Source organism: Acinonyx jubatus, chromosome B1, assembly GCF_027475565.1.
Source record: "Acinonyx jubatus isolate Ajub_Pintada_27869175 chromosome B1, VMU_Ajub_asm_v1.0, whole genome shotgun sequence".
NCBI lineage: Eukaryota > Metazoa > Chordata > Mammalia > Carnivora > Felidae > Acinonyx > Acinonyx jubatus.
In genome coordinates, this window is record NC_069382.1 from 1,322,456 (window position 1) to 1,338,422 (window position 15,967).

General features: G+C 57.3%; 1 protein-coding gene across 7 annotated transcripts in view; it reads left to right on the plus strand.

Annotated features, from left to right (window-relative positions):
• ARHGEF10 (Rho guanine nucleotide exchange factor 10) overlaps window positions 1-2,261 on the plus strand; it is a 111,964-nt gene extending 109,703 nt beyond the window's left edge. For all 7 annotated transcript variants that reach the window (XM_053216214.1, XM_053216212.1, XM_053216213.1 and 4 more), the window contains one exon: window positions 479-2,261. In XM_053216214.1, coding sequence (XP_053072189.1) covers window positions 479-990 — 512 coding nt within the window. In that variant the 3' untranslated portion in view covers window positions 991-2,261. The remainder of the gene's footprint in view (window positions 1-478) is intronic.
• Window positions 2,262-15,967: the final 13,706 nt, after the last annotated feature.

The following is a 15,967-nucleotide window of genomic DNA, read 5'->3' on the forward strand; positions in this document are numbered from 1 at the left end:
CGCAGAGCCCAACACAGGGCTCAAATCCACAAACTACGAGATCGTGACCTGAGCCAAAGTCGGATGGTTAACCGACTGAGCCACCCAGGCACCCCTGGCATTTAAATTTTCAATCAAGACTTAGAAAAATTAAACATGTTTCTGTAGAGCAAGTGAGAAGGCATTTATACAGAGAACAGGAAAATAGCTGTTTCGCTGCTGTGAAAAGTCCCCTGTGGGTGTCGGGGCGGAGCTGCTGCGGACGAAAACCAGGGTTGTATCCTAGCCCGTCATTCTGGAAGATTTCGTGGACTTAACTAAAAATCCACGAGGTTTCGAGAAGCTGTTCTCGTGTTAACTGGTCAGTCGGTGTCCCAGGCGTGTGTGGGATTCTGTGGTTTAGACGGGGGCAGATGCGTGTTGACCCCCTCTGGGCTGTCGCACGCGGTGATTGCTGAAGATTGCTGAATGACCCCTCCCCCCCCTCACCATCCCCCAGGAAGAGGCATGGTCTCCTACCATGCACACAACGGGCCCGTCAAGTTCCTGGTCATGGCCACCGCCGCCCTCAAAACAGACAAGGACAAGCCCTCGGGCAGCCCGCCACCCGGCGCAGACCCCCAGGACGGAGACCAGAAGGATGTGTTGCCGGGCGAGGGGCCGGGCCCCGGCCTGAGTCAGAGCAGCCCAGACGCCGTCTGGCTGGGGGGCTCGCTGGGCTCCGTGACCCACAGAAGCGATTTCTCCTCGTCGTCCGGGTCCCTGACCCCGTCGCAGGGCTCAGGCTCCCTGGAGCCCAGAGCGGAGGAGAGCGTCGTCTACGACCTCCTGCGGCTCCCCAGCATGTTGCCGAGCAGAGGGCGGCGGGTCAGGAGGGCGAAAGCCAGCTCGGTGCTGGTGGTGTGTGGGGGCCAGGGCCACCGGCGGGTGAGCAGGAAGGCCCGGCCGCAGCGCCCTGAGGAGCTGGCCGCCTCCATCATGGTCTGGCAGATCCCCCTGCTGAACGCGTGAGTCCGCGGCCCATCTGGGTGGCCGCGTCCTTGCGGCCAAGCCAGGCGACCCGAGGGCTGTAGCCGTGTCTACACTGGTTGAGGGTAAATCACGTCTTGGGGGAAGAAATGTGCAATACCGTCGCGGTGGTGTTTTCCGGAGCGGAAGCCAGCACAGACGCCCGTGAGGGGACAGAGGACCAGGCCGGGTTGCAGCCGTGTTGACGTCCGGGGGTGACCGCGTGCTTCGCGAGCGCGGCAGACCACGTGGAAACACAGACGCTCCGCACCCACTCGCGGGCCCTGCTGCTTAGAGAGTTCGCGGACTCAGAACTTATGGGGAAATACAGCTTATTCCGTCGTAGAGAAACTTATTAACAATTCCTAGAGTAACCTTACTCGATTCAGAGTCTCTCCTTTTATTTATATTGTATATCTTTAAATTCCAGCACAGAGTCCGTAACGCTGAAGAGAGCCAGCTAACGTCCCCCCCGTCCAGGTGGTGGTATTTGCTTTCTGAAGTGAAGTGGGTTTTCCAAAGCGGCATAATGTGCGTGTTGTGTATTTTAACAAAGTAGTATTTTTGTACTGCCTTTTTTTTCTATTAAAGATTAACAGTTAATGTTTTAGTCAATATATCGTCTGTAACGTTTCACAAATAACGTTCGGCTTTGAACCAAAATGCTCAATACCTTATCAACATTTAGACTCGAGCGTCCACACCAGAAGATCCTTCCCTCTTCCTCGCAAGGAGCATCAATACCCACATTAGAAATGCACGTTTCCCTCTCGTAGGAGATGCACACTGAGCGTGTCCTCAGCTCTTTCAGGGTGTTTCCCGCACCTGCTGACCTGGACCTCGGTGCCTGCTTCGAATATGCCTTCTGAGGTTACTCATGGTGCTAGAGAGTGTGGGTGTGTCCCTGCTGGGGTGGGACACAGGCCGGGGACACTGCCTCAGTGTGCCTCCTGCAAGCACGCAGGCTTGCATTCTGTGGTCACAAAGCCCCCGCGTGGTCGAGGCGTGCGGGCGAGCAGTGGGCCCCGTCCCGTGCAGCGTGGGTTTACGTCTCCGTGTCGTACTCACTGAGCGGTTTGAGAACATTAATGCGGGCATCACCAGAGATAAACTTCTCAGCACTTTACAGATGACTAAAAAATGCTAATTTTATGCCTTAGCCAAATATTTCCCAAGGTGCACATATACCCCCACGCGAAAGTAATCTCTCCCCAAGCTTTCTTAAACTGTTAGCTGCTACCTGAAGTCATAAATAAAGTCTTTTTATTTAAAAATACAGTATTCGAATTGCCTTTTTTCCCCATAAAACACAAAGGGGCAGTTGGGGGGGGGGGGGGTCTGAGGGGCCCTTTCAAGTTCAGGATGGCCACCTGCCGGCCTGGGAGTTTAGTACGAGTTCCAGAGACAGTCCCAGCATGAGAGGAAAACAGTGCTGTGACTTGAGGTGGGTGCTGAGCTGAGACACTTCCAAGAGACTCACGTACTCGCCGTTTTACATTTTGAGTGACGTCGCAGGTTGAATGAATTTCGTGTAAAACACAAAGGCCGCGTCTGCAGCCCACTGAGCTCCGTATCGTCTGTGCGGCAGGAGCCGTGAAGGTTCTCGGTCTTTTCACGGGCCGGGGGAACGGAAGGACTCTGACCTGATACTGTCTCAGAAAACTCCAAACCAGTAGGTTTTATTCTGGCGTAAATAAGGAGAGAACGAGACCGTACAGGTGGAGGTTTGCATTTAGGTTGTAACATCGATGACGTCATTAGAAAAAACCCCGTGTGACGCCACATAGGGTGCTCCCGTGGTAGCGGTCCCGCTCTGTGAGGGGCTCTGGGCGCTAAGCGGCCTTTCTCTGGGGCCATAGTTGTCTCCCGATTCACCTGTGGCTCCCTGAGCTCTTCCTGGGCTCCAAGAGTTAGGGCCCCGCTGGTGCTTGGGGCCTGGTTCGCAAGGAGCCTGGCACGGCCCTGGCTCCTCCAACTGGGGCTCCCCACCCTGCCTCCCTGCCTCGGGGCGAGGCCCGGTTCCCTCGGGCCCCTCACACCCCCGGCCCGGCGGCCTCAGCGGCTCCGCGTGTGGTTGGCGCCTGGCCCCCAGCAGCATCCTGGGACCGCCAGGGTCAGACCCAGGTTTGGGCCAGTGCCGTGGATGGGTGCCCCCAAACTCTTAGGTTGGAATCTCACCCCGCAAGGTGGTGACGTCAGGAGGAGGGCGATGCTGAGGTGGCGAGGGTGGCGCCCCATGCCGCGATCAACGCACACCGGAGAGGGTCCCCGGAGAGCTCCCAGCCCCTCTGCCGGTGAGGACCGCGAGGACAGTGAGAAGACCATCTGTGAGCCAGGGAGCCCCCACCGCACACCCGCCCCGCCCGGCCTCCGCTCTGGACTTGCGGCCCCAAGGGGTAAAGTGTAGCCCAAGTCGCCGGCACTCCCGTAACCCACCCCCCCAGGGTGGTGCTTGTCTCTGGAGCCTTATGTGCTGCTGAAGTACTGGCCCCGTTTCCAGAGGGGGCCCTTCCCCAGACAGCCGACCCCACGCTGGGCCCCTGTGGGCCGTGACCCGGCACCCGGAGACTTGCCCCTGCATGGCCGTCCCGCCGCCCAGGGGCCTCGGGAGCTCAGGGCTCACCCAGGAGGCCCCTCGTGCTCCGTGCTGTGGGGAATGGGGCCCGGCTCCCCCCACCGAGCCTGCCGAGGTGCTGGCCGAGGGGGAGGGACGTCAGTACGGGTGGGGCGGGGCGGGGGGCGAGACCCTCCATCACGGCCAGGGTGCCCCCGTGTTAGGTGGGTGCTGTCATTCCCCCAAAGGGACCAGGAGCCAACCCGGAAGTGTGGACTCGTCCTGTGGGGTTGACTCTGACCGGTGTGCCTGCAGGATTGGTGTGCACTTTTGGGCAAGAAGTGAGGACATCTGGTTCTTGTGAACAGTTAAGGCAGGATGGGGGCTCTGTGTTCTGGGAGGGGGGGGGGCAAGTACATCTGCAAATCTAAGTGGTGCCAGGGGTCCTGTCCTCAGGCTCCTTGGCACTCGGCCACCTGCACAGCAGGGAGCCCCCGGAGTCTCCGTGCCCCGAGCCTGGACTGGACCTGATGAGGGACTCAGCTCCAGGAGCTGGCCCAGCCCGGGCCCAGCCCGGCTCACAAGCTCAGCGGATAATGGCGTGCCAGGAAAACTTAGGGTAAGAGACGGACACAGGGGTGTGACAGGGGCTGTGACAGGCACCTCCTGCCCCCCATCCTGGTTGGAGACAACCCCCATCTCCTCCTGCCCCCACCTCCTGTCTCCCTCCCCCCACCCCGTGGGGGACGCCCCCACCTCCTGTCTCTGCACCCCCACCCCCCGTCCCGGGTAGCTGGGCAGGGCTGGTGGCTCCGAGCCCCCCTCTCTGAGCTGACACGCAGATGTCCCAGAGTCCCCTGCAGGGACCCAGCTCTGACCTCATCCATTTGGACTCTACCCGCACCACCTCCTGTGTCTGCCCCTTTGGCTGGGAGCACAGCCTTTTCCGCAGTTTGAGCCTTTGGGGGCGCCTGGCTTCTGAGATAACCCTGTTCCCTGCAGAAGTGCTAAAAACCCCGGGCCCGTGAGAGGCCCTCCTTCCAGCAGAGAGAGAGGAAACGTCCTAACAGCCTCGGCCAGGGCCTGCTGCCGCCCTCTGAAGCCCCGGCCACCAACCCAGCAGACACACAGGGGAAGAGCTGGGCGAGAGGCTTCCTTCCAAGACTCCGGTGCCTTTTTCCTGGTGTGGTGAACTCGGGGCCTGCTGGCTGGCTTTCCAGGCGGCTTGGGGCCTGCTCTCCAGCAGCGTTTCCTTGGTCACGAACGGGCGACTCACTTCACTATCTGGGGTATTTCTTTTCTTTCTTTCTTTCTTTTTTTTTTTTTTTTTTTTTAATATTTTAATGTTTATTTATTTTTGAGAGTGAGAGAGACAGCATGAGCAAGCGAGGAGCAGGGAGAGAGGGAGACACAGAATCCGAAGCAGGCTCCAGGCTCCGAGCTGTCATCACAGAGCCCGACGCGGGGCTCGAACTCATGAACCGTGAGATCATGACCTGAGCCGAAGTCAGACACTCAGCCGACTGAGCCACCCGGATGCCCCACTTTCTGGGGTATTTCTCACAGGCTGTATAGAGATGGGATTTTGCAAATGGAGTCCTCATATTTGATTTCCTAAATCGTGTCCCAAAGCTGCTGTATGTCAGTATTTTATGGGTTCAATCTGATAAGCGTGTCCTAGATCCTGAGGAAAGTGGGGTAGTTTCTAGCCGGTCTTCTCTCCTATAAAACGGACACAGCTTAAGCCCTAGAGAGCAGATAGTTTTCGGGTGACTTTCGGATTTACGTGCGGGGAAGTGCGTTCTGTCCCACGCCGGGGCGCAGGTGTATTGAGGGAAGCGAGGTGTGCTGCTGATGGTGGCCAGCCACCCGTCCGTGAAGGGTCCCCGACCGCACAGTTTCAGGACCGTTTCCGGCTGCCTGAGACCTTGGAAAGCACCCCTCCCACACCCAGCGTGGTGGTTCTGCTTCGGGGCGCAGAGCGCTTCCCCCCTTTCCAGACCGCATCTCTTTCACGCCTCGCCTGCTGTCCCTGGGCACGTGCACGCACACACACTCAGCTTGCACACTCGCCTCTGTGCTCGCCTGCGAGGGCCTGTCTGCACAATGTTTATTCGGGCGGAAGAGGAGAGAGAGAGAGAGGCAGCCTCTCGGCCTGGGTCTGGCTTGAGTTTGCTCCCTGCTGCTGGCTCTCTCCAAAGAGCCTCAGAAAGAATTAACCCTTGAAAAGCGGGTTGGTGAATTGTTTGGTGCCTGACAGCTTTTGTTGGGTTGAAGGCACCCTTCTGCCGCCTCTTCGTGGGGGAGAATTCCGCGTTGGTCCTTCTAGGCGTCTGCATGGTGTGTCCCTCGCCCTCCGGACCTGCAGTCGGTGACACGGCCCCTTGTCCCTCCTGAGAAGGTGCCGAGCCCTGGGCCCCCAGCGCGGGAGTGCCCAGCCAGGGCAGGAAGCGGGCGGCCTGGGAAGCTCAGGTGACTTTTTCTCACCTGTGCCGTGAGGGCTGTGGTCCCTGCCTACTTGGCGCAGGGACTGAGCAGCCGTCCGTGCGTCACAGGCCATCTTGCCGTACGGGACACTTTCTCGAGTCTGACTCTTGAAACAGCATTTCTCCGCGCCTCCTGTTGGCAGACACCATGTGGGCACAGCTTTGTGGTTTTATGAAAGACAGCCGCCGTGGGAGGTAGGGGGTCTGTGCCCCGTTGGGTGGTTGAGGACGCCGCGGCTGGGAGAGGCCGGGCGTCCCGCCAGAGGGGACTGGGCACGGAGCCGCGGAAGCCGGACGCTGGTGACAGACAGCAGGACTGGGTCGGCCTTCGGCCAGGACCGGAATTTACCGGCACTGGGGTGACCGGGTGGGAACCGTGGGGAGAAAGGGGGAGGTGCAGACCCTTGGCGGGGGCCCCGCTGGCCGGGATCGTGTGGGTGGGCTGCCGGGAGCGCAGCCAGGCCGCGGAGCGGACAGGCAGAAGGGCGGCCAGCGTACCCGCACAGTGGTGCCCACGGAGACCCGAGGCCCCGCGTGATTGAGGGGCTTTTCCCTCGGCTGGGTTGTCAACACCAGAGATAACAGATCACCCGTACGAGTGGCTTGCTGGCTGAATGTGCCCACCAGGCTGTCTCCGGTTATGATGCACGGGGTCTCTAGAAGTTCTGGTTCACACAGACCACCCGGGATGGAGCGCATCAGCTGAGTGTCACGGAGCCAGCCGCCTTCTAAGAGGATGACCAGACGTAGGCCACGTGTGGTGTTCTCGAGTGCGGTTTGAGGGCTGAGGCAGAGCCCAGGGCCAGGCAGTGATGAATGTGGGGGAGGGGAGCGAGGGGGAGGGCAGAGCGAGGTTGGGGGAGGGGCGGGGTCCCCGAGGGTCCTGCTCTGGAAGGTCTGCTCCCGTACAGCGTCTGAGCAGAGCCGGGGGACCCAGTAAAGTGTGTCCCAGCCGCTGACAGGCAAATTCTAGAAGGTTCTGAGGTGCAGGGCTGCTGGTGCATGGCGCGCACGCAGATGGAGAGCCCTGTGCGCCTTGCTCTAGGTCGGTGAGTGGTAGAGGAGTTATTCTTACGTTTTTCTGCTCATCAAAAAGTTACTGCTTTTCTTTTTCCTGTGGTGCCAACTGTGTGGGACTCGTGTCCTGTGTCCAGTTCGGTGGTTCTCATCCAGGCAGGGCGGCAGGCGGGCCGAGGCCAGGGGGGACGCTGGACGCCCCGTGCGCAGACGGCCCCCGGCCGACGGAGCTGAGGCCACACCAATTCTTCACGTTCTCCGTCTCCAGGGAAGGTCGCTTGCTCGATTTCTTTTTTTGGTGTGAACATACGGGATTCCTGCTCTGTCCCCAGATGTCCCTGTCGTCTCGCTGCGTCCGCCTGGCTTTGGCGCTATTCTCGGCACCCTACTCTGGGCCAGTTCAACGTGCGCACGTCCAGATTTACACAAATGGTAATTTTGGTCTCCGCACAAAGATCCACGACTGACTCCGCTACGGAATTCCTCAGAGGACAGGATTTCTCCAGACGAGGATCCATCACCTGGGGTTTGTGGATCTCTAGGGGCCACAGTTGGCGATCGGGGCTCTGAATTGCCAGGAAGCATACGCAACCCGTGTGCCGGCTGCTGTGTGTGTCTGCGTTTCCCGCCCCGGGAGCAGCTGGAGCATTCATTCTGCCAAAGTTAGCGACCAGAAGATTATTTGAAGCCACTGTCCTGGTTTGTGCCAGCATCCTGAAACCTCTTTCAGCTTTCAGGAAGTACAGATGGGGGGCTGAGAACACAAGCTTTGACATTCAGACGGTGGCTTTGAGACTTAGGTTTGCTGGCCATGCAGCTTCGGGCTAATTACCTCTTTGAGCCTCAATTCTGTCACCTGTAAAATGCAGGAGGTTGGTAAGATTTACATAAAATAACGGATGAAGGTCTCTATTCAGTGCCTGGCCTGTGGTCGGGCAGCCGTCACTCCGGAAAGCGCTTTCCCTCTGGACCCGTCTCCACCACGCCGTCCTGCAGGCCACGATTATTTTGATCTTCCCATGGTTTTCTCACTTACTGGATACGTTCATTCTCTCCACAAGGATGTGTTGCTTGCCTGCAGCGGGCCAGGCCCTGGTTGGGAGGGCCAAGGCCGGGGCACCCACCCGGGGCCACGCCACTCCGGTGCTGTGCACACGCCTCTGCAGATCTCGCTCATCTCGGCGAGTTCGTGTGCCGGGCCGAACGACGGCCCCCAGATGCCCACATCCTAGTGCCCAGACCCCCTGTTGCCTCACACAGCAAAAGGGACTTAGCAGATGTGACTAAATTAAGGATCTTGGGATGAGGGGACGAGACTCGATCATGGGGGCAAAGGCACCATCACAAGGGTCCTTGCAAGGGAGAGGCGGGCGGGTCAGAGAAGGAAACGGGTGAGGGAGAGAGCCACAGGGGCAAAGCCGAGGAAGGGGCTTGTGCGCGCCAGAGAAGCGAGCAAACGGGGCCTCCCCTGGCGTTTCCAGAAGGAACCGGCCCTGCCACCATCCCGACTTTAGCCTGGGGAGACCCAGGTTGGGTTTCTCACCTGCAGAACCGTAAGCAAGAAATGTGTATTGTTTGAAGCCACCGATTTTATGGCAACATGTCACAGCGACCACAGGGAACCCGCACCGTCCTGTGGATTGAAAACGTGAGTTCTTATTCGTGCAGGACTAGGCCACGCAGAGGTGCCGTCAGATGGCGGCCACGCTGGCGGCCCGGAGGAATCCTGCGGAGGCTTCTCGTCTTCTGCGGGACACCTTCCGGGGCGAAGGGCAAGATGGCACCGGACAGCGGACCGTCTGAAAGGTCTCCTTACAGCCGGGTAGAGGGGCACCAACCCGCGGAGTGACCATCAGCCCCGTGTCCCAGCAGCTCCCCCGGGCTGCCGCACGCTGCGCTCTGTTCAGGAGTCACCGGGTACCGCCTGACCCAGCAGGGCTTACGTGGTTTGGAGCGGGCTCCCCAGGTGTGGGGACCGCGTCCTGACTTCCTGTTTTCTGCACTGTGCTCTGCCTGGATGGAACAGGTGGTGGTCGGGGGTCTCTGACACCTGCAGCCCGCCGGGTGTTCCCACAGCACGCCTGCTGCCTGGTGGGCCTCCAGTGCCCAAGGACTCAGGGCAGAAGCCAGATGCAGGCCCTGCGGCCGCAGGCCGTGTGAAAATGACACCTTACTGTTCTCCAAGGCGGCTGAGGTGTGGTTTGGGGCCACAGCCGTCTCCCGAGTCCCCTGGCCTTCCCGGAGCTCTGCCCATGGCATCTTTTCTGCAGCGGACCCCGTGAACTCTCACGGCCCCACAGGGCGAGGGCAGTGAATCCCTGCAGCCGGCACAGTCCCTTCTGAACACAGCCTCCTCGAACCCTCTCCCGTCCCCTTGGAGGCCTGAGGCCCAGGCCAGCCTTGTGGCCGGGCAGGGAGACCCCTCGCTTGGCAGAAGAGAGGTGACGTGTGGGAAAGAAGGGGGCGTGAGAGGGGGACGGGCTGAGGGGACAGTGGGGTGACTGGAGGCTCAGCAGAGTCTCTGTGGAACTCATTCCCCAAACACACTTGTCCAAAGTAATCGCATTTATGTTTTCTCTTCCTTTCTAAGAGCAAAACAGTAGACGTTCAAGGGGAAATAAAAGGCACGAACAACAAAGTCGTCAGGCGAGGATGTCTCTGATGACAGGCTGGTCCCGGCCCAGGACACCTGGCGGGCAGGGTGGGGACGGACCCTCAGCCAGCGGCTCTGGGACCTCGCGCCCACCGGGCAGCGGGGTCTGGGCCCGGCCTGGGGAAAGGTGGCGGACAGGCTTCGGAGCGGCCCCGAGCGGGCCTGGACGCAGAGCTGGGAGCAGCCCCCGGACGCGCACCGTGTCAGGTGCGACACAGGTGCAGCGGGGAGGCTCCCGTAACGCAACCGCTTTTGTGCGTGGACATTTCCGCCCATCTCGTCCGGCGGCTCCCGGAGGCGCCCGGCTCGGCCTTGCTGGAAGGGTCCGGGTGATCGCAGGAGCTCAGTGCCGTCATCTGCTTACCCGGGGGTCCCCTCCCACGGAGGCTCCCTCCCGAGCGGGATCCCAAAGATGCCCGAGGAGGGGAGACACAGCAGGAGGCAGAGGCCTCTCGGGAGGAAGGCAGGGGAAGCTGGGAAGGCTTGGTGGCCCCGGGCCTCCTGCGGCGGCACAGAACGACTGTGAGCTGCGGGGTCCCGTCCCCTGCAGCTGCGCCAGGTGGCCCTTCCTCCGGCCGAGGCCGTCCCCTGCTTCTGGGGGGCTGAGCGCAGGAGCAGGGGGCCGAGGAAGCAGCGTCCAGCATCTCTGTAACCACAAAACCAGAGCATCGCGCACCCGAAAGGCCAGGGTTCACATAGGCCCTCCGGCTTCGATGTCCCTCAGGAGCGCTCTCCTGGCGGGCACCCGGCCGAACCCCGGAGCGGCGGGAAAGGGGCCGTGTGCTGGAAGACGCGGAGGCCTGCCTGGCCGGCCGCCAGGTTCCGTGTCCACGTACAGACTTTTAACCATTTATCCTGAGAGAGAGCCGGTGGGGGAGGAGCAGAGAGGGAGGGAGAGCTAAAATGCCAGGCAGGCTCCGCGCTGTCAGCCCAGAGCCCGACGTGGGGCTCGAGCTCACCAACCGTGAGCTCCTGACTGGAACCGAAATCAGGAGTCGGGTGTTTGACTGACTGAGCCCCCCCCCCCCGGGCGCCCCGGATTCTGTGTATGTTTATTGGAAATAGTTTAGAGCCCCTTTGTGACCACCCCTCCCCCACCCCGTGGCTACTTTTCCGCGAGCCCATTGCCCAACCCCACGGGAAGTCGAGGTCCGGACAGACAGAGCGGGAGAGCCCAGCCGTGCCGCCCTGGGTGCCGTGGCCCGGGGCTTCTCGAGGACCAGCCGGCAGCCTGCTGCTCCTCAGACCCACATCCTCCAGCCGGGCCAGGTCCCCGACTGTCCCCAGGCCGCGTGCGGAGCAGAGACGCAGGTGACATTTTGATGGAATGCCGTGTGCCCATTTAGCTGCATCGCGAGGAAGTGGCCGTCTGTATTGTGTATCCTTGCCAAACTCTCCTTTGTCCACCCATTCATTTGTATCGTATTTTGAGAAGGCCAGTCCTCAACGGGTTAAAAACAAGGAAAACAGCCACGTGCTCCCCCACAGCAGACCGTCTGAGAGGCGAAGACCCCAGACCCCTGTCCTGCTTTCCCAGAGCTGCCGTAAGGAAGGGCCGCGGGAGGCCGGGGCAGGGGACACGCGCCCTCCCACGGTCCGTAGGCCAGGCTGGCACCCCTGCGTCACGGCCTCTCCGTCTGTGGGCCGGAGCTCACCAGCATCCTCGGCTGTGGCCGTATCGTTCCAGCCTCTGCCTCTGCCTTCACTCGGCCTCCCTCTGTGCCCGTCCACGTCTGTGACAGAGTCTCCTTCTGGAAGGACCCGCTCACCTTCCGTCAGGGCCTGCCCTAAGGGGCTCATTTCAGTTGGCTGCCCCATCTCCAAATAAGGTCATGCTCTGAGGGGCTGGGGCTCCAACATGCCTTTATCGGGGGTTGGGGGGACACAACTTAACCCATAAGAACCTTTAAGTTGGGGTTAATTGGATAAGGTGTCCTTATTTAGTTTATACTTTTGAGATTTCCTAATTAGACCTTTACTGTGTGAAAACTTGAAAAAAAAACCTTTTTTTGCAGTCCCTGTGTTATCAGTGGGAGACAGTAACACTGTGCTTCCATTTTGATTTTGGTTTTTGTCTCATTTAACCTTGCACCTCACCTAAGGCATTGCTGACATTGTTTTCTTTTTAACCGGATTTTTTTTTTTAAGTTATTTATCTTGAGAGAGAGAGAGCAGAGGAGGGGCAGAGAGCAGGAGCGAGACAGAATCCCAAGCAGAGTCCTGGCCATCAGCAAGGAGCCTGACGTGGGGCTCGAACCCATGAATCGCAAGATTCTGACCTTGCTGCTTAACTGACCGAGCCACCCAGATGCCCCACGAGCATTCCTTGTGTAGTGAGAGAACTGTGCTGTAGAAGAGACTGATCTGAGAACAGCAGGCACCCCGCTCTGGGGACCGCCTTCCCGGCGTGGCGGTAAAGGCACCGGGCCCTCCTGCTGCACCCATACCACTGGGCGTCCCCAGTGCCGCTTGTCCAGGAGAGAACTCCCGTCCTGGCCCTAACCTACTAGAGCAGTGGGCAAGCAGCAGGAGATTCCCTTCCGGAAGGTTCCTGCAGGCCCACTGTGTGAAGTAGGAGTGTTGAGCAGAATGGTTTTTAAGGCAGACAAGGACCCATCCCCCAGGTTGCAAGGCCAACACCCTCCCTCCCCGCCCCGGCCTCGGGCGACTCACGCACCGGGCAGCTTCGGCTGGAAAAGTGAACCCTTCACTCGCAGCACAAAGTGTTTGGGGCTTGGGGTGAAATCAGTGTGGCAGGATGAAGCCATTGAGATGTACTAGGAAACCAATTTTATTTTTAACATATCGATTCCCGTTACACAAAGTATGGTTTTGTGCCTCCTCCTTGATCTGTACTCGGAAGATCGGACTCATTCATTCGGAAAGACGGTGTTTCACTGTCAATGTGAAGAAGGGCCCGGGGTTGGGCAGGACTAGCATCCCTGCTTGGCCGCACGTGACACGAAAGTGACATTGGACTCTTTGAGAGAGAGTTCGTTCCCTCAACTGTAAAACTGCCCTCTGGCAGTGCGTGTATCTACACCTGGGTATTTTGCGGAGTTACATGCACGCTTACGTGTCGGTATACCGCAAAGATTCATGTGAGATCGTATTTGATTGTAAATAACTTGCTCTAACAGGATAAACACATGCCTTGAAAGTATTTAAAAATAACTGTTCAGTTGGTATGTCTTTTCCAAGAGAAGGTTTACCAGAATCAGCACTAATGAACTTCATGGCCCTTAGGGATTGCAGTCCTGACTCACTTGACAGGAACTGTTGGCCTCCTGGTAGCCTGCCAGCAACCCCCCACCCCCCCCCCCCCTTCCGCTGCCCACAGTGATGAAGGACGGCAGGAGGGAGACACTCAGCACAATCAGGCTTCCTCCTCTCACCGACTGGACCAGCACCGAGCACAGCTTCATCTGCTCACAGTGCTGGCCCTGGGGCTTGAGGCTAAAAAGACAGGTCTCCACTGTCCTATTCAGATCAGGACCGCTCAGGTATTCTCCTAAACCCAGGACTGTCCGTAACAGAAAATGTATGCAGTGACATCACAAGTACACGGTCAGTACACAACCAGTTAATGGCCAATCGTCAACAGTATTTCAGGGCACTTACATTCCTCTTTTTCGGGTGTAACATTCTCAGGCACGGGCTAATTAGATGCTTGGGAAAACTCAGGCCTGAGGAGAATATTCACCATGTTGAAGAAATGGCTTACACGACACTGCAAACAGACCCAGAGCCATCAGAGCCGAAGGGGGTAGTCACGGTGGGGCCAGGGGAATTTCGGGGAGCTCTGTGTAGGAGACGGCTTCGTGTTCGTACAGCACGGGCAGAATTTTTCAAGGCCGCGGGGACTGATGTTTCCACACCAACACACAGATATTCTGGTAAATTTTTCATGCCAAGAGACTCAAAGTGCTATGTAGCAACGGGATCGATTCCTGGCAGCTACTGGAATTTATTTGCTTTTTATTGGAAGGCAGGAGTGCGTCAACTCTTATGGGCTATTAAGCTTTGGGGAAACTATCTGCTCTCTGGCATCAGCACGAGTAGAAAACCGGTGTCCAGCACCCAAACAGGGCCCAGTGTTGGACTGCCCAGCCTCCTGAATCTTCTGTAAGTACTGGGTGTTGTGTGATGAAAACGACACGCAGAAGCACAGAACTGGGAGCGCAGAAAGTATTTGCTGACACTCAGCCAGAGGGGCAGTGACAAAGTCACAGGTGACGAGTGGGGCTGTCCTCCCGCTAGAGTTAAGACCCACTGCGCTAAATGCCTTGCATGTGTCACCTTGGTCAGACAAAAGAGGACAGAAGAACACAGAGAGGTCAGGGGTTGTGTGCAAATTTCTTAAGATGGAGAAATGGTGACATTGGTGTTTGAAATCCCATCTGTTGAATTCCAAAGCTGTGCTCTCTGCTCTCCCCATGCAGTTTCCAGATGGGGGTCAGAGTCCCCTAAGCCTGGTGCCCAGGCCGGGAGACGCTGCATTTATTAGGGGGCTGGGCACCATCTCACCCAGGGCAATTCTGAGTTTCACTTACATTTTCATTTATACCTCATACAGCTCTGCACGGCTCGTTTATACACTTCTTCAAGTGTGCCATGCGTGGTAAGGCTCTTTCTGAGCAGTGGAAAATTTAAAACAGTAAAATAATAATATTCTTGAAATACTGTTGGAATGGACGTTATTTAATGTTTATGACAAGTCCTTCTTCTTCTGGGTATTGTTGGATCCCATGTTTGACTTCAGGGACTCTGGATGTCCCTGTAGTTTGAATGACTTCCTAATTAAATGCATGGATCGTTCCCCGGCAATTTCCATTGGCCATATTGGGACCACAGTACGTTTTTAAAAATAAAACATGTAAAGTCTGAAAATGGATGGGGTTCCCCACACACCTTATCTACCAGATGGCATATGGGTTGGATGAATATTTTAAGTTAATTCATTTACTTTTTCGCTCATTCAATAAACATTTACTAAGAACCTAGTATATGGCAAGCATAGTAAGATCCCGCGGGAAGAAAAGTTAAATGCGACGTACCTGATCTCTGGAAGTTTGGAGAGTGGTAGAGAAGACAGGCCAGTACTCCACCTTTGGTTGGGGAAAACTTAGGGGCCACTGGATTCTAATCCACAAAAGTGGGTGGGGGACGTGGATGAGGCTATAAAGCTGTGGGTCAGCCTAAAGCTTCCCCTGAAAGAATGGGGGTAAGGGCTGGAGGCATTGCTGGGAAATAAGTTTAAAACTCCACTCCAGGCATCTTTAAGCCAATGGAGCTGGGTGAGCTAGTGACACACAGTCTCCATGTGAAGGTGAACAGAACATCCGCGAAAAAAGATCCCAGTAGATTTTGGAATGTTTTTGGAGTAAATAGAACAAAACAAAAATGGAGCATGATGGGAATGAGTTCAGCCCCCAAAAGATCTGCTTCTGGTATAGTTAACTGATAATTTAAAAATATACATCCCAGTAGTTTGCTTGGTTTCTGCTTCCTTTGATCCAAATCCCGAGGTAAAGTATTCCACTTGGCAGAATGAAAACGTTTTTTAAGGATGTTCTTAGGGTGTTAGCTCTGGCGCTGAAATCCAAAAGCCTCGCAGTGTATGAAACCGGCAAAGGCTGTCAAAAGCAAAATTTGAAAAAAGTCAAGTCTGAGGCTCTCTGGGCCTATGGAAATGTAATCATCATAATTTTTGCACAAAACTTTTAAAAATAGCATTTGCCATCAGGGGTCCAGTCTTAATTAGAACTGACCTGGGCAGGAAGCAGCTGTATGTAGGACTAAGAAGCAGCTGAAGTCAGAGGAAGTGTCTCCCTTGTCCACTGGCTTTGTGGAGCTAACACTTCAAGTTCTCGGTGAGGTCCAGAGGGTCCCCCGTGGCCCTACGCCAGGTCCCAGCTGCAGGGAGCGGGAGATGGTTGAGGCCACACTTCCAGACAGAAGAACAAAGTTCAGCAGTTTCCTCTGAGCGTTCGCAACGTTTTTGTCTTTTATCCTGGAATCTGTAAGGAGGTAGGCAATAGGTTTTTAACCACTAAATATGCCAACAACGCAGCGTCCCCAATTTTGCAAACATATGTAAACACTACATTTTATCTCACGGTTTTGTAGAGGAGGAGCGGGGGAGGGGAAGCAGGACACAAAAGAGTGTGGTCGGGGGCAGAAACCCCGAGCGCGCCGGCGGGAACCCGCTCTCCGCTTCTCGCGGGGTGGCTGCGGGGATTCACTCACACCGGGGCGCAGCTGGGGCCC